We start from the raw sequence: 18839 nt of genomic DNA on the forward strand, positions 1-18839 counted from the left end.
CAGTATCTTAGATGTAACAAACCAGCATGAATTGAGGTGCAATATATTCACCTCATAGTGAATATATTCATCTGACCCATTTGGACCCTGTAGATCAAAAGGCATGTAGAACTTCAAAGTCCGGGCTTTTACAAGTTCACCCAAGTCACATACTGTTGGCTACAGCCACGCTGTGCACATAATAACCTAAACTTTAACAAAGGATAGAAACTGTACGTGACTCTCGTGGCTTTGCATTCATCTCATTTGTAAGTCGCTTTTGGATAAAAGCGTCTGCTAAGTGAATAAATGTAAATGTACTAACATTTAACCAAGTTCAAAAGCTTTGCATGCAATTCCTTTACTCTGGGAGACTCACTGTTAAGACCAACATCAATGTTGTAGATCGTAGTCTGCAGGAAGGTAAAGATGTTGACAAGGGCTTCCTCATATGACAGTTTGAACACATAGTGGACTTTGAAGAGTTCATCTATAGCACTCAAGGAGCTGGTTCCTGTGCAAGGGATGAGGTGCTTATACACAACCACGTAGAATTTGTCAATCCTGCCCTTGATCCTTCCTAATGCCAGTAGAGACGGCTGGAGGCCCTCCCTGGCACTGATATGGCCTTCAATACTGGTGGATGACTAGAAAAAAACCCCAGCAACGATAAAAACTAGATTAAAAATGTGGTCCTTGACACATTCAGACATTGTGATGAATAATGTGCTATAATCATAACTAGGAAACACAACAAACCTTAATTCAATATGTGCAAAATAACACCAGTTCGTATCATTCTTTATGTATTACTGCAACAGGACAACTTCATCAAAGGAATATTTCAACCAAAAAAGAAACTTCTTATGTGACTTTCTTTGTTCATCCGAACACAACATCCGGTTTTTCCTCTGCCACTCATCTTGATACTCAGATCTATTCTAACAACAACTCCGAAATTAACGTTACACCCCGAGCTCTCCGTGATATAGACAAAACGGCCACTCTCTTATTCGCTAAGAACGCAGTGGCGCATTAGCCAATCACAAACAGGCCGTCGAGTTCCAGCGTCACCCCTCCCACCCCTGTTTGTGCGTGTGTGAGTGAGAGAGAGAGAGCGCGCGAATGAAAACAGACAGAAGGGAATATTCATACAAAAGCACGAAGTAACAACTATATACTGAATTTATTTATTCTTATCATTAACATTGATTCATTATGTATCAATATGTTATCCTACATATTCTGTGATCGTTTTGGAGATCAGGAATGACGTTTAGGAATCACGATCAGGATTCTATCCAAATGTACTAAAATCAGTATGAGCGTGTGGTTATGTGTACATATGTAGCAGATATGTGTATCCATACTATTGAATGTTTCTAACGTGTATTGCTTTGATTCCATAAAGCTCGACTGAAAATGAATTGTCGCTCTTTAAAGGAAAATATGGGTGGCTCTTAAAAGAGCCGTTTAAGGAACAAAAGCATGAAAGAAACAAACGTCTTTACTTCTTTTTGGGTGCTGCCTTCTTCGCCTTTGCCGCTTTAGGCTTTTTGGTCTTGGGCTTGACAGCTTTCGCTTTCTTGGGGCTCTTGGCTGCCTTTTTAGAGGTCGCGGGCTTTTTCGCCTTCTTCGGGCTCTTGGTGGCTTTCTTTGCGGCGGCGGCGGGCTTCTTCGCCTTCTTAGGAGACTTCTTGGCCGCGGCGGCGGGTTTCTTGGCTGCTACCTTCTTAGGCTTCTTAGCCCCGGGGGGCTTTTTGGGGGCGGGCTTTTTCGCTTTGGGCGCGGCTTTCTTCACGGGCTTCTTGGCTTCGGTCTGCTTCTTGTTCAGCTTGAAAGAGCCAGACGCGCCGGTCCCTTTGGTCTGCACCAGAGTGCCTTTAGTCACGAGACCCTTAACGGCGATCTTGACGCGGGAGTTGTTCTTCTCCACATCGTATCCGCCGGCAGCCAGCGCTTTCTTCAGAGCAGTGAGAGACACGCCGCTCCTCTCCTTAGACGAGGAAACGGCTTTGACGATCAGCTCGCCGACGCTAGGGCCGGCTTTTTTTGCTCTCGAAGCTGCTTTCTTCTTGGGCGCTTTGGCCGGCGCGGCGGCGGGAGCGGGTGCGACTTCTGCCATCTCTCTTGGAACTACGTAGAATACACGAGTCGTACGCTGTACGTTAGTGTGTAACACAGGATGATCCTCCCTCCCCGCGGCCGGGGGCTGGTCTTAAAAACAGATATGAGAGCGATGTAGACTCAACTCGGGCGCCGCTGAATGAATGCACGGACGCGGCGAGCGCTCAGATGTGTTTTCTCATAGCATTTCTCGGTGAAAATCCAACTCGCAAAACGAGATTCAAAACGTTGAAGCACACGCTGAGCGAGGACGGGCTTTCTCGTTTCCCCCGTGGCCCGGCCTGGCCGGCTAGAGAGCAACAGTCTCGCGCAGCGCACATGAAAAGGCGCGGCGCGCGTTGTACTCAAGCCGGCGGGCTGCGCATTTGGTGCGATGTGGTGTGTAAAAACGGGCGAAAAGCAGGCACGGCCGTCGTATGCGTTCTGGGCCGAGTTGAAGAGGAGCCTTGTGAACGAGCCTGATGTCTTTGCAGCTGTCGAGTGGTGTGTGTAGTATCGGAAGCAGAGCGCGTTGGGGGCCGTGTAAAGCACAGCACGCGTTACTATAGGCTCCGCTATAGCCTTGTGTGTGTGTGTGTGTGTGTGTGTTGTATTCCATGCTGCTAGAACATTCTTTTCAATGTCTATGTGCTACTAGAACACTCTTTTGAATGACTTTGTGCTAATGTCACATTAGTTCGAATGACTACGTGCTACTGTGACATTAGTTCAAATGACTAAGTGCTACTACAACAGTTAGAACGAGATGCCCAAACTACGGCCTGTGGGCCAAAGTTGGCCCGTGGTGACTTGATTTGGCCCGCCATGCCATATGTGAGAAGGGGGGGAGGGGAAAATTTAATTGATGCTGATCTTCATTTCTAATTTAACATTTTATTATTATTATTATTATTGAGCTACAAAAAATGTAAATTGAAATTAAATGTAGAGAATAAGAAATAGAATTTTATTTAATGTACATGCATACTTCAAGGCCAGCATACATTGCGACAAACAGGTAATAATGGAGAGATCCAGGCACTGGCACACAGACAAGAGGAAATTTAAAAAGATTTGGCAAGTTGACTTTTTATTTACTGAAATCAACTCAAAGGCAGTGTGTCTAGTTTGCAAGCAGTCAGTTGCTGTTTTGAAAGAGTACAAAATCCGTTATTATGAAACAAAACCTTCTTCAGCTTTCTCAAAGGACAGCGGCGAGGCATAAAACAGAAGGCTAACGAGCTGCTTGCTAAACTTCGATCTGAGCAGTGTGCTGCTACGTCTTTCATCAGCTCAAGAAAGTGCCACACGGGCCAGCTATCAGATTTCCTATATTTTACATCAAGAACAGCTATGTGCCCAATCCATCGGGCTTGTGGATGTGATGCGTGACGTCGTCAAAATTGTGAATGATATACGCTCCAAGGCGCTCTCTCACCTGCAGTTCAAGGTACTGTTGGATGAGATGGATGTGCAATATGGTGATGTGTTGTACCACCAGGAGGTTAGATGGCTGAGCAGAGGAAAAGTTTTCAGGAGATTTTTTGATCTGCGTGATGAGATCAGAGCTTTTCAGGAAAGCAAGATTGGTAGTATTCAAGAGCCCATGGATAAGAAATGGTTTTCTGACCTGGCTTTCCCGGTGGACGTCCCAGAGCTGCTCAATGTTTTAAATGTTCAGCTCCAGGGAAAAGACCAGATTATCACCCAGGTTTTTTATCACGTCAGAGCCTTCAAACAAAAACTACTGCTGCTCAGAAGACATCTCTCAGCAGCTAACATTCACAATTATAATATTCACCATAGTTTTATGTGCAGTTATTGTTATTATTAATACTTATATTTAGTTAGCATTTATATCCAGTGGTGTCAGCTTTGGGTTTTTTTGTTAATCAAGCTGATAAATTTTGTGTCAAAGTTCTCTTAAATTATCCTGATTTAATTTCCTTGTTTTGTCAGTTATTTATTCTATTTTCCTCCCTCTCTCTTCTTTCACTCCCCGTCTCACACTGTTCCTCTCTCTCTCATCTCCACATCCAGGAAATTTAGCCCATTTTCGCTGTTTTAGAGAGGCAGGCATGATGAAAGAGAAGGTACCTGAGTATGATGCCGTTCTCAGCAACCTTTTCCAGGAGTTTGACAGTTGCTTTGAGGACTTCAGACACAATGCTTCTGACTTTGAGTGGTTTGTTCAACCTTTCACCATCAGTGTGGACACAGTCAGTGATGATCTACAGATGGAACCAATTGAGCTTCAGTGTGATTCAGAACTCAAACACAAGTTCAGGTCCCTTCCCTTGACAGACCTCTACAAATGTGTCCCAGCAAACAGGTACAGATGGGCAAACAGGCACAAGTGATGCTGTCTCTGTCTGGCAGTACCTACCACTGTGAACAGACTTTCAGTCTGATGAACTTAAACAAGTGTAAACTGAGATGCAAAGTAACTGACTCTCACCTACATAATATCCTGACTTTGACAGTAAGTCCACTGCATCCCAATTTGGAAAAACGTTTGAAAAATAAGGACCAGCTTCATGTGTCTCATTAGAGGTCACTGATATTGCAGGCATGTGGCTGCATGAACATGTATTATAAATGGGATTGGTTCTATGTTTTAATTATACTATAAGTTTCATTGTACTATAGAACTCTGAAAATAAAACTGCATTAGTGAAGCAGATACAGACTAACGTTTTCTATTAATTTATTTATTTGTAAATATTATGAAATGATAGAGAACCATGGCAACTTTAATTTTAATATAATACAGTTTGGTATAATGCAACATTTGCTTTTGGCCCACAGCCGTCAATCAAGTTTGATTTTTGGCCCTTCACAGGAAAAAGTTTGGGCACCCCTTATGTAGAATGATTATGTGCTAGTAGAAAACCATTTTCAACTAATTCCTGTTGCTACAATCTTAATACGAATAACTTTGTGCTGCTAAAATCCCATTTTGCATTGCTCAGATTATACAACCCCCGAAACCGTGCTACAACCCTGTTTAGATTTACTCATCTCTGCATTTAGCAGACTGCTAGAATTACCAAAAAGCCTGAACATCCGCGGGAGTGCAGCACTTCAGAAGTCCCCCTCCCTCTCACACACACACAGCGAGAGAGAAAACGAAAGAGAGAAAATTACTCTTTGTATGAAAAGTGGGTGGCTCTTAAAAGAGCCGTTGGGTTGATGAAGACGGCGGTAACGCGCTTCACTTGGAGCTGGTGTACTTGGTGACGGCCTTTGTGCCCTCGGACACGGCGTGCTTGGCCAGCTCGCCGGGAAGCAACAGGCGCACGGCGGTCTGGATCTCCCTGGAGGTGATGGTGGAGCGCTTGTTGTAGTGAGCCAGACAAGAAGACTCACCGGCGATGCGCTCAAAAATATCATTCACGAAGGAGTTCATGATGCCCATGGCCTTGGATGAGATGCCGGTGTCAGGGTGCACTTGCTTCAGGACCTTGTACACGTAGATGGCATAGCTCTCCTTCCTGGACTTTCTGCGCTTCTTGCCTCCTTTGCCGGCCGTCTTGGTCACGGCTTTCTTTGATCCCTTCTTGGGCGCGGTCTTGGCTGGATCGGGCATGATGCTACTTCTCGAATAAACGAACAGAAAATGACTGGCGCCCGCCTCGCGCCCGCTCTATTTACAGACCCACATGTTAATGACAAACAGACAAGACACCTTTTTTTGATTGGCCAAAATTCGATACCTCTTCCTGCATGGCGCCTCCTACTGCACTCTGCTTCCTCCCTCCTTCCATACCTCCTCCTCGTCCTTCGCTACGCTTTGTTTCCCTTCCCGCCCTTGTACTTTCAGGACAACGTGCACTATGAAAAAACAATTGACTTGCGAAAAAACCGTTTTATATTATATATGCATGTGTGCGTGTGTATGAGAGAGAGAAATATAGAAGTAAGTTTCTATTAAAATCATCTTTTAAATCGTTTTATAATGTTGATATATTATATTGATTTATAGTTTATAACATTGAACACTGCATATATGTAGTTTATTACAAAAAATACAAATAGATCTACCACTTACGCTACTTCTGTACAGCGTTTGATGCCTTATGCTTCATGAAAGAAAAAGCCCCCCACACGGAACAGCTCTTTTTCTAGACATGTGGGTGGCTCTTAAAAGAGCCGTTGTATTCGCGTCGTTCGGTGTTAGAGCGTTTAACCGCCGAAGCCGTACAGGGTGCGTCCTTGGCGTTTCAGAGCGTACACCACATCCATGGCGGTCACGGTCTTTCTCTTGGCATGCTCGGTGTAGGTGACGGCGTCGCGGATCACGTTCTCCAGGAACACTTTCAGCACACCGCGAGTCTCTTCATAGATCAGACCAGAAATACGCTTTACACCACCACGACGAGCCAGACGGCGAATAGCCGGCTTGGTGATTCCCTGGATGTTATCGCGAAGCACCTTGCGGTGACGCTTAGCGCCTCCTTTGCCGAGTCCTTTACCACCCTTGCTTTTTTTTTTTTTTTTAATGAGTTTTATTGAAATTATACAAAATTCACAATCTTACACAAGTCATATTCAGAAAGAAAGGGAGAGAAAAAACTTACATAGTCAAAGTACAATTACACGCAAATAGAGTCCCACACTGAAGAGTCTTTAAACCAAGATGTGCTGCTTTTAAGTCTTCTTAGCTCTTTTTGAATGTCCTTGAATACAACATCACTGGATATAAACGTTTGATTTATAGTCATTCTGGACCTTGTTTTCCAGAGTTTAGATTTAGTCAAACATATTATGAACCAAATAAAGTCATGCTGAGTCTTGCTACAATTTTCTTTAAAAATGCCATAGAAAATTGAGTTCATATTTATTTCTATATTGAGACCAATGATTTTTAATTTAGCCCATGTTTCTTTAGAGCGATAACACTCTAACAGGAAATGTTCGAGTGTTTCCTCTTCATTACAATTAGGCATCGGGCATTTACTGGTTTTTACAAAACAGCTCCATTTTACAACCGCTCTTACTGGGAGCCTTCTTACAGCGACTAACCAAGTTGTATCTCTCAGGTGTTCAGATAGGATTTTATTCTGTAAATTTTGGAGACATTCTTTGTTTTGGTCTTCCTCCAAATTTCTGAAAGCCACAGGGTTACAATAAACTCGATCAACAATTAAAAGATATATTTCTTTGCTCGAGTCTTTCACCCAATCGATGTTTAGATCTTTAAATTTGTTAGTGAAGTCGGAAAACATCAGTTTATAATACGGAATTCCTTTCCTCGATGGACCTTTTTTAGATTTCCAGTTAGAGATGTTCCCTATCCATTCGGTTTGCCTGGCAATACCACTCGCGATGATTTTGCACACTGCTATTTTAGTTTTTAGGGATATATCGACAGCCCCAAGGCCTCCCAGTTCCCTTCTCTTAAAAAGGAGCTCACGTTTTGTAACCTCACGAGTCGTATCCCATATGAAATTACAGCATATTTTATGAAGTCTTTTTACCCAAACTTCTGTCGGAGGTAAGATGCATGATAAAAACAGTATTTTTGATAATAGAAAAGTTTTAATAATATTTATTCTAGTTTTATAACTTAGATTACATGATTTCCATTTATCAATTTCATCTTGTATTATTTCTTCTTTTTTTGACCAGTTATGGTCGACACAGCCATTATTATCTATATATATACCTAAAACCTTTAATTGCTGAACTTCTGGGACATCTATGGGAATTTTGTTTTTTTCATTTCCAATCCAGACACATTCCGTTTTAGCTTTATTTAAGGAGGCTCCAGAGACTTGCTCATACTCGCTAAAATATTCAAAGATGATGTCTAGTTCTTGTTTAGATTTCACAAATACAGTTATGTCATCAGCATAAGCAGAGATCACGACTCTGTTCTTTCCTATTTGAAGACCTTTAAGTCTATGATCATCTTGGATTTTTTGTACAAGTGGGTTTATAGATAAAATATATAGGGCTGCACTCAGAGGGCACCCTTGCTTTACACCCCGCATAACTTCAAATGGTTCAGTCAAAGAACCGTTAACATTTACTTCAACCGTCGATTTAACATAAAGGCATTTAATCATGTTTATGAAATTTTCAGGGAATTGATACAGTTTTAAAATCTCCCACAAATAGTCCCTTGAGATATAGTCAAATGCTTTTCTTTGGTCCAAAGCCACAATGTAAAAACTGTCACCATTTTTATCAAAAAACTAGTTCTCTTAATGTGTTCAAGTTGTCCCACATAAATCTTCCCTTTATTGCACATGTTTGTTGTTTAGCTATTATTACATCCAAATAGTCACTCATCCTGTTCATAATGGTCTTTGCAAAAATCTTATAATCGACATTCATTAGGGTGAGATGTCTCCAGTTGTTGATATCACTCATTTCACCCTTTTTATACAACAAGGATAAAACGCCTTCATAGAACGAGTCATGCATGTAACCTCTAGCGATCCCATCATTGAAGGCTTGCGTTAATATTTTAGCCAAATCTATGGCGCATGCATGATAAAAATCAGACGGGAGACCATCTTTCCCTGGAGACTTTTTTAGATTTAATTGTTTAATGGCATTAACAACCTCAGCCTCTTTTATTTCCTCACCTAAGCTCTTGGAAGGCGGGTCAACACTATTTTTTACATTCAAAAAGGTTTTTAGGAGTTTATTATCTATTTCAATTGAGTTGTACATGTTTGAACAAAGGATCCGAACAGCATCTCTGACGTCTTTAGGATTTTTCACTATAGTTCCATTATCTGTTTTAATGGCTTCGATATATTGGGCTTCTTTCCTTTTATTAAATAGTGAAATTGCTTTTGTTTGATTTAGAAGTTCATCGGAAATTATTCCTGCTCGGACTTGAATGTTCAGTAAAAACTCACTATTTAAAGTTTCTATCTCTTTTTTCAAATCCTTTAAGTTGTTTTCCTCACTTTCATCTCTTGTATTTTTCAGTTTTAGGTTTATATATTGTGTCATAATTGTATTGTACTTCTCATTTTTTTCTTTATTAAAACATAGACATTTGTATTTAAGAAATTTTTTAATCTGAATCTTAAAAACTTCCCACAAATCACAATAATTGGTAGTGAGGATATCTAAAGTTTTAATCCTATTAATTTCTTCTTTTAATTCTACAATCAATAAAGGACTTTTCAAAATTTGTGTGTTTAATTTCCAATAGTTTCTTCTTTCTTCATTTTTAAATCTAATGCCACATATAACTGTCAAGTGGTCCGACTCAACCAAGAGTTTTGTTGTATAAAATTTTGCCTCAAAATTATTATTAATATATATCCTGTCAATTCTAGTTTTACATGTTTTATCAAACCTTGTAAAGTCCACTTTCTCTGGATATAATGTCCTAAATATGTCGGTGAAATGCTGTTCATTCATTATAGATTTAAGGACACCACCTTCTCTCCTAATTTTACATATTTTGGAAGAAATTTTATCATTATCATCTGTGATTGTATTAAAATCACCGCATACAATGGTATAGAAACCGACACACAGGAGCATTTTAAGCTTTTTAAAAAGCCGGATTTTACCAACAGTATCCTGTGCTGTGTATACATTTATTACTCTAATTTTTTTTGTGCAATAAAACACATCTATAAACATTAATCGACCAGGAATTATTTCACGGCTCTTAATTATTTTAAATTTATTGTTATAAAATAAGGTCGCAATACCATCAGCTTTACTTTCACCTATTGAAAAGATTGAAGGACCTTTGATCCATAAACTTTGAGCGTCCTGTACGTCTGCAAAACTGCTTAATCTGGTCTCTTGTATACATAAAATATCAACATGTTCTCCACTCAATATATTTAACTTTTTTACTTGATTAATTTTTGCCTGAATCCCTCTAACATTACATGTGGCAACAGTTAAATTTGAAAAAACCATAGAAATTAAGATAAGAATCTTCTCCGATAGATATTATTGCATGTCCATTAGTCCACATTTTCTCAACATTATCCACATCATTTAACCTTAATTCATGCAGACATATATCACATTTCTTTTTAAATGATATAGGAATTGAAGTTAAAATCAAAGACATTATGTCAAAAAAAAGGGAAGAAAAGTAGGCGATATACATCATTCCTTAACCTTTTTTGCATTGTCAACATTTCCAGGAGAATTCCTCTTTCGCCTTTGGCGTTTATATGGATAGTCTAAAGTGTTTTTACCTTTCGCCAGCGTGGGAGTGTCCGCAGTGTCACCTGTGTTGTCGGCGATTGTCTGAGTTGTTCCACTTTCACCAGCTGGATGCGATGATTCCTCTCGGCCCTGTAGGCTTCCTGCAGGTGTAGAAATGATCTGGGTCGCTCCGGTCTCTCCCTCTGAGCACGTAGGCTCCTCTGGGGCTTGTGGACCTCCTTCAGGGGTTGAGCCGATCCGAGTCTCGCCGACTTCTACAGCTGATAGCGCAGGAAACTCCGATGCTTGCCGTCTCTCCACAGACGAAAGACTGGGCGGAGATGCTCCGCTGCTTCCAGCAGGTACTTCCGGTGTCTTCCGTCTCCCTTCCGGGATCAGAGATTCGGCGCTGCTCTCAGAGTCCTCGCTGTCTTCGCTGTCGCTGGTATCGGTGCTGCTTGAGTCACTCCCAGATGTCGAGTCGTCCTCACTTGTGTGTAGTTTATTTTCTTCCCAGTTGTTATCCTCTTTATCGTTTGTTTTGGTTTCTGTGTTATGTGCGTTTTGTGTTGCATTCTGGTCAATGTCTTTTTGATTTTTCGGCAGTCTTAGTTTATAGCTGTAAGAATTTGGGCATTGAAAATATATATGCCCAGTTTCATTACATAAATTACATACTTGTGTATTTCTACAACTCTTTCCTTTGTGGCCAAAGCTTCCGCATTTCCAGCACTTTGTTTTCTCACAGTCCTTTGCCTGATGGTCGGAATCGTTACATATAAAACATCGCTTTGTTTGGCCGGGGTATGTAATCGTTCCATTGTATGGTCCCATGGAAATGGAATTTGGTATCTGGAATATACTTCCGTCGGGGTTTTTCTTGAGTTTTATTTTATATCTCCTGACTCCATACCATATCCCGAACTGGTCCAGTGGCTTGTCAACAGGGTTCAGTATCTCACCAAACCTTAAGAGGTATTGTTCTACATCCGAGTCAGCGATTCTCCCAGTCCAAAACTTTACTACAATGCTCTTTACGTCTTGGGGAGCTGATGTAGTCATCTCCCAGTTTTTCCAGAATTCACTTCCTGTATTATTATTAAAAATTTGAGAAAATGTTTGAAGTGCCTGTTCTTTGGTAAAACATATTTCATACTCTTTTCTGTTAGGCATTGCAATAAAAGAGTATACATCTGTAGTCGATATCCATTGACTACTTAAAAGGTTTACTCCGACTTCAGCCCTGTCTGGCGCTTCTCCTTCTCTACTGTAACGTAGTCTGACCCAGTGCCTCCCCGCCGACGGCGAGGAGGCCACACGGGGTGACATACCGAACCCCGGGTGGCGATAATTATCATCTCGTTAAAGGTGTTTTTGTTGTTGATGTTGTTGTTGTCGTTAAAGTCTTTAGTTTCAAATTACGAACGAGGGTACCACTTGCAAAAAGAGAGTATTAATTACCACCCTTGCCTCTACCAGACATGATGCTGCTCTCGAAATCAAGTCACTGAATAAAACTTCTCGCGCAGCGCCCACCTATTTATCCACACTCGACAGGACCTAGTTGAGAACAGGCGAGGAGGAGGGCCTAACGCCAACGGTCACACAATAGCTCTCTTTTTCGAAAACAAACACTAGGCACTGCTTTTCACCTGCTAACGTCTTCTTCTTCCCCATTCTCTCTCTCTCTAATCACTGGCCTTCTCTTTTCACATTTCCATTTTCACTATCTGTGTTACAGTCGATGTACACACTGCGTTTGAACCTAAATGTCATGCATCAACCAAAACTGCGCCTCCAGAATGACGGCTGAGCTTAAGATTGGCAAAATATGTCGCAGCAGTTGCATTCGTCAAATAAACTATGAGCAATTAAGTAGTGCCAATGAGATAATTACAGCAATGTGTAATGTCCAATAAGCTCAAAAAGAGCCGGACTCGCAGCACACTTTATTCTACTTGGCCAATCAAACACAATTATGAACTGGGATTCTGATAGTTGTGCGCCTTTAACTCACTGTGTAGAAAAATGAGGTCAGCTATATAGACAACAATGTTCATTACGTATTTAATTACTTCGATTGACGTCATTACTAGAATCAGTAGTAGTAGTACAATACCTACAACCTACCTTCTGTTTTAGGCGGCGTCGTGTGTACTGCCGTATGGGACATGACTGCCCTCGTGTGGCCAAACTCGGGAACGGCAATTTCCCAAAAATTGCAGTATTCTCTTATTAAGCTTTTAATGGCGGTGTTTAGAAGTCTATATTTGTATTATTTGGCAAATAGTGGGGTAAGAAGTAATAGATGCTATGAACATTCATGTTTCTCTCACCACTGGGGCAGAGGTGGCTTAGTGGTTAAGGCTCTGGTTTACTGATCAGAAAGTCAGGTCACCATATCATGACCCTGTGCTCTGACCCCAGCTTCCTGACATGTTGGGGTATGTGAAGAAAACAATTTCACTGTGCTCTACTGCATATGTGACCAATAAAGACTCATTATGTAGACTTATACATGACATTTTTAATTCTAAAACAGCTGCTAAACTATGTGCAGACTAAATTATGTGCAGATGTAAAAACAAAATGCTAAACACATTCTCTATTTGTGTGTGTGGTTTTTTGTACTGTATGTGTATTTCATCAGTGTTGCTATGAGCTTATTTCTCGTATAATAATAATAATAATAATAATAATAATAATAATAATAATAATAATAATAACGCAGCTCATCAGTGTTATTACTGTGCATTGTCTAGTTTTCACGTATCAATACACGGAGCTTCTGAACTGTTTAACAGCATTATTATTATTATTATTATTATTATTATTATTATTATTATTATTATTATTATTATTATTATTACTATTAGTTGGCCAATAATTTTTTTTTGATTAATTGGATGGGGTGGAGCGAACTTTCAGTACCATTTGTTTTTGTTTATTTAAAATAAAGTCCACAAACTGAGTGTAACAAATATAAACTTCACAGTAAAACTTTACACAACTGTTTGTACAAAACAGAAAAGAACCCAACACACACACACACACACACACACACACACACACACACACACACACACACACACACCAGAATATATATTATTAATTTAGGACTATAGTTTAATTCGGTGCTTTTTGTGCATCTATTAAAAATAATAATAATAATGCATAAATACTATATATATATATATATATATATATATATATATATATATATATATATATATATATATATATATAGTCCTAAATGAATAATAAAATCTCACTTTCACTGCACCTTGTGGTTTCTGTTCCTCGGTGTCTTTAGACATTATTTTACTTTTGATCATAATGTTTGAATTAGACATTACAGATCTTACTCGCGCTACACTCTGTATCAGCGCGTCTACACCGCGCGTGACCAGCAACGCAGCCTTGTTACTAACATGTCACTTCCGACAGAATTTACACTGAAAGCGCGCAGATACAGCATATAATGACAAACTTAAATTAAACTAAACCTTTTGAACAGCTTGCACCAGTTTCCCCTGCCCCTTACACACAGTGGAGCATTTTGGATATAAACATAAGTTCAATTCAATTCAATTTTATTTGTACAGCGCTTTTTACAATAGACATTGTCTCAAAGCAGCTTTACAGAAATATCAATACGGTATACAGATATTAAAGGTGTGAATTTATCCCAACTGAGCAAGCCACTGAGTGGCGACGGTGGCAAGGAAAAACTCCCTAAGATGTTTTAAGAGGAAGAAACCTTGAGAGGAACCCGACTCAGAAGGAACCCATCCTCATCTGGGTAACAACAGATAGTGTGAAAAAGTTCATTATGGATTCATATGAAGTCTGTATGGCGTTAGGAGCAGCCGTAATCACACGAGTTGAAATTCATGTTAGATGCTCTGTTGTCATCGATAGCAAAGTAAGCAGGATAATTGTTAGTGTAAAGAAGATTGTACTGCTATTCCTCCTAAGGCCACATCGACTGGAGGGGAGAAGAGAACATATTTATTCATTCATTTATCTTACACAAAATTTTATTTTCATTAATAGTTTGTTTACGTACACACAGACACAGACACACGCACACGCACGCACGCACACACACACACGCGCACACACACACACACACACACACACACACACACACACACACACACAGTCGGGGCCAAAAGTCTGAGAGCACTAGTAGAAAATGTTTCTATTTTGCATTTTTTTATTATTTAATTTTAACATTTTCATTCGAAATTGTATTATTGACCACAACTTCAGTAAAAAAAAAAAAAATAGAACCTTTAAAATATTTACAAGAGACTCAGAGTTTCTTAATGTTTACAATTGCAGAATTTAAAAAATTAAATATCCAAAATATTAAACATTTACTTTCTTTGTTTTAAATATTAATAAAATTCTAAAACCAATTTATTTCAAAATGTAAGAGAAAAAAAAATCCAGATTTTAAATGTGGTCTCAGACATTTGTGTGTGTGTGTGTGTGTGTGTGTGTGTGTGTGTGTGTGTGTGTGCGCGTGTGTGTTTCTGTGTTCTACTATACTGTATTCTTACCTTGCTGATTGGTCCGAATCGACTGCAGTGAAAAAATGCATATCCCTGCGCAAAAAAATATATATATTATAGGAACATTTGATAGGTTGTGTTTTTAATCTATAAAAGGTATTGTCTTTTTAAATGATGACAGTTTACAAGTGATATTAAATCAATCATAGTGTACTGTAAAATGAGATTTTTTTTAAATACTTGAAATCTGTTTGATACTTGAAATCAGAATTTCTTACCTTCTTCGACATAGATCAGAAAGTCATTTCTTTGACCCTTTAAACTCTGAGCTGTCCACTTGGTGTATCACTAAATGATTATTTAGTTTATTTAAAAGGCAAATGCACTTTGTGTTCTTCAAATGCAAATAAGTTTGACTCAAACGACAGTCTACAGCAAAGTTTAAAAAAACATGAAGCAAAAAGCTTCCATTTACATTTTATACATACATAAATATATACATATATAATATAGGTATAGGTTTTATCCAGCCAGATAACTGATTTATGAATCAATCAATGTCTGATTCATCAAAACTGTTGTACAAATGTGTGATGCAAAAGCAAAAATGTCAGGCTAAAACTGATGTGACGGATCATTCAGCGTTCCCTTTAGTCATCTGATGATACATTTATTATAGATTCTCCTTCAAACATTGTTTAATTGACTTTCAGAGTTAAGAAGTTTTCATTTTTGGCAATGAGACACAGAATCATTACTGTGACAAAACATTAATAACTTCTCCATTTGAACTGTTAAAATGTGCAGATTCATTGTATTTCAATATGAAATTGTTCTCAAAAAATATTAAGACACAAGGGTAATATTCATTAATAATAGCACCTAATATTCATTAGCATTGAATTTATTAAAACACTGTGCTATTCTATCACACACCTTTGAATCATGTTAATTTAAATACTATAGTTATAGTACCTGTCAGTGCCAACATCCCCACAAGATTTCATAATGTAATGGATTTACATTAATACTACATGAATTGATCATGCTCACTTTATATAATTCAATCTTGTAATTAGAAACTTGTGTAAATTAAGCTTAGCATAAGCAGTGAAATCATGTTTTGATGAGAAATTTAATATTTCTTTGTAAACTATCAATCATATTTTTTCTCAAATCTAGTCTACAGCATGTTCCATGTTTTGTTGAAACATTGTAATTGTAAAGCGACACTGGTTATGAGTAAGGAGCTATATAAATTACAATTATTATTATTATTATTATTATTATTATTATTATTATTATTATTATTATTAATAATAATAATAATAATAATAATAATAATGTATTTATTTATTTATGATATATTTTAACTGTTGAAGCATATGTAATTAAACGGTGATTTCAGTGGTGGTAACACTGTATACAGTGCCTTGAATCCAATTTCAGGTGTTTTGGGAGTTCTTAATAATCTGTTTTAGGAAAAATAGTATTTTGAATACATTTTGCATTAGGCTACTCAAAGCAGCTGGAGTGCCGATCTTATTTGCTTTTGCAGGATGTGTTTGAAAAAGAACTTAACTAATTCATGTGGCAGCTGCGCAATGCATAAAATCATGCAGATACAGGTAAGTATTTCAGTAAGCTTCAGTTAATATTCACACCAAACATCAGAATCTCAGTGATCTCAGTGATGATGGTATGAATGTTGGTGCCAGACGAGCTGGTTTGAGAATTTTAGAGGCTGATGTGGGATTTTCACAGACAGCAATCTCTTGAGTTTACACAGAATGGTGGAGAAAAACAAACAACTTGTTGATGACAGAGGACAGAGGAGAATGGACAGACTGGTTCGAGCTGACAGAAAGGCTATGGTAATGATAATTCTTTACAAGTGTGGAGAGCAGAAAACCCTCTTGCAACATACAGTACGTCTAACCAAATGAGGTGGATAAGCTACAACCATATTAGGTTCCACTCCTGTCTGTGAGCCAAGAACAGGAACCTGAGGTTAGAGTGGGTGTGGACTCACTGGAACTGGACAGTTGAAGCATGGAAAAACATTGCCTGATTTGATGAATCTTGATTTCTGTTGTGACATGTAGATGATAGGGTCAGACATTGGCATCAGCAGCATGAACCTGCCTTGTGTCAACAGTCCAGACTGCTGCTGGTGGTATAACGGTGTGTAGAATGTTTTCTTTCTATTATGTGATCCTATGTGAACCTTTGCTTTCAGCATATGGTGTGAACCCCTTGGTCAGAAATAACCGAAACTAAACATTTTCCCTGTTTTTACTGTTGATCAGTCCTGCACATCGGCTTGTAAGAATTTTAGCTCGTTTCTCAGTACAGAACAGCTTCAGCTCTGGAATGCTGGTGATTTTCCTCACATGAACTGCTTGCTTGAGGTCCTTCCACAACATTTCTATTGGATTAAGGTCAGGACATTGACTTGGCAAATTCTGAAGCATGAATTTTATTCTCTTTTAACCATACTTTGGTAGACCCGTATGTGCTTTTTGTGCTTAGGGTTGTTGGCCTGCTGCATGACCCACTTTCTCTTGAGATTCAGTTCACAGACAGATGTCCTGAAACTTTCCTTTAGAATTCACTGTTATAATTCAGAATTCATTGTTCCATCAATTATTGAAAGGTTCTTATAAGTAAGGTTCTTATGCTGGAATGTAGTGTTTGCTTTCTCCAAACATAACACTTCTTATTTAAACCAAAAGGTTCTATTTTTCCACACAAAACATTTTTCCAAAAGACTTTTCCACGTAATCATTAGCAAACTGCAGATGGACCGCGATGTTCTTTTTGGAGAGCAGTGGTTTTCTCCTTGTAACACTGTAATTCACTCCATTGTTGTTCAGTGTTCTCCCGATGGTGAACTCATGAACATTAACATTAGCCAATGTGAGAGAGGCCTTTGTTTGCTTAGAAGTTACCCTGGGTTCCTTTGTAACTTCAGGGACTTTTACATGTCTCACTATTGGAGTAATTTTGGTTGGTTTCTAATAAACATACTAGGTTCTCTTTTTTGATTAAATTACAGCTAATAGTAACTAGTGACCTAGACGTATTAGGTGTAATTTATGCACTAGTCAAATGTTAACCCCACCCCATCCAGTTAATAGTTATAGTTGAAATGAAGCTATCTGGCAGCCCGACATTCAGGTCTCCCCCTCAGCACTTACTGTAGAACAGCGGTGCTACAGAGGCGCAGACCACATGCCGATTCTCTCTCTCTCTCTCTCTCTCTCTCTCTCTCTCTCTCTCTCTCTCTCTCTCTCAATGTTCCCTAGTTTATAACTTATAACCTTGGTACCCAAAGTTTCCCCCTTTTTAATGTAACTTAGTTCCATTTAATTTTGTGCCAGATCAACAAAAAATCCTCCAGTATGTTTATCACTGAAAAGAAAATGAAACAGAACACACACACGCTGCTTGTATAATAGAAAACAGTTGACCTGTGTTAAGTGACTCAATGTTTTTAAATCTGTTTTTACATCTGTTACGCTTCCGCCGGTGGATGGCGCTGTGGCGTCGAAGCGCAAAGACTGCTGCAGAGCGCGCGTGCACGAGACCCTGACATATGGACACGCGCGGCTCGTTTGTTTTGATTTACTTCCTGTCCAGGTATTGGCTTATGTTCGAGGGTGTGTCTTTATTTCTCCAGGTGTCTATGCTTTAGATAATTATGTTGGTTATTTAAACCCCTCGTGTGGCTGCGCACTTCGCGCAGTATTATAGTTTGTAACGTTAGTAGTGTTTAAGGAGTATAGCTTTAGCACTGTGTTAGAATGCGTGTAGCATGCTAGTGGTCTCAGTTCCATGTTCTGTTTTCGAGTAATGCCTAGACTGTAGTTCCATGGTTGATCCAGCTAGTCCTGTTCAGCATAGACCGCGTTTCTTGTGTTCTGTTAGTTTGTTTATCAATAAAGACGGCGCTCCTGCGCTTACTTCCTGCTAACTGTCCTGTGTCGTTACATCACACTCCTGTCCAGTGAAGTGATTATTTGGTGATAATAATAATAAATTTTATTATTATTATTGCAACATAGTACATGCGGTCATGCACATTAGGGT

General features: G+C 39.0%; 2 protein-coding genes across 2 annotated transcripts; both read right to left on the minus strand.

Moving 5' to 3' along the window:
* Positions 1 to 295: 295 nt before the first annotated feature.
* LOC108261485 (histone H1) lies at positions 296 to 2725 on the minus strand. The gene is made up of 2 exons (XM_017462354.3): positions 1491 to 2725; positions 296 to 626 (listed from the first exon to the last, which is right to left on the minus strand). The coding sequence occupies exons 1-2, from the start codon at positions 2102 to 2104 to the stop codon at positions 560 to 562; spliced, it is 681 nt and encodes a 226-aa protein (XP_017317843.1). The 5' UTR covers positions 2105 to 2725; the 3' UTR covers positions 296 to 559.
* A 2112-nt stretch (positions 2726 to 4837) lies between these two features.
* On the minus strand, positions 4838 to 5891 carry LOC128630101 (histone H2B-like). The gene has a single exon (XM_053678670.1). The coding sequence runs from the start codon at positions 5672 to 5674 to the stop codon at positions 5300 to 5302; it is 375 nt and encodes a 124-aa protein (XP_053534645.1). The 5' UTR covers positions 5675 to 5891; the 3' UTR covers positions 4838 to 5299.
* Between the last annotated feature and the right edge of the window lie 12948 nt (positions 5892 to 18839).

The sequence above is a fragment of the Ictalurus punctatus genome, unplaced genomic scaffold (genome assembly GCF_001660625.3).
Source record: "Ictalurus punctatus breed USDA103 unplaced genomic scaffold, Coco_2.0 Super-Scaffold_100046, whole genome shotgun sequence".
In the NCBI taxonomy this organism is placed as follows: Eukaryota; Metazoa; Chordata; class Actinopteri; order Siluriformes; family Ictaluridae; genus Ictalurus; species Ictalurus punctatus.

Coding starts and splice junctions, on each gene's coding strand:
- LOC108261485 (XM_017462354.3), bottom strand. CDS start 2,104: ATGGCAGAAGTCGCACCCGCTCCCGCCGCCGCGCCGGCCAAAGCGCCC. Junction 627..1,490: donor AAGGCAGCACCCAAAAAGAA/GTAAAGACGTTT, acceptor GTTTTTTTCTAG/TCATCCACCAGTATTGAAGG.
- LOC128630101 (XM_053678670.1), bottom strand. CDS start 5,674: ATGCCCGATCCAGCCAAGACCGCGCCCAAGAAGGGATCAAAGAAAGCC.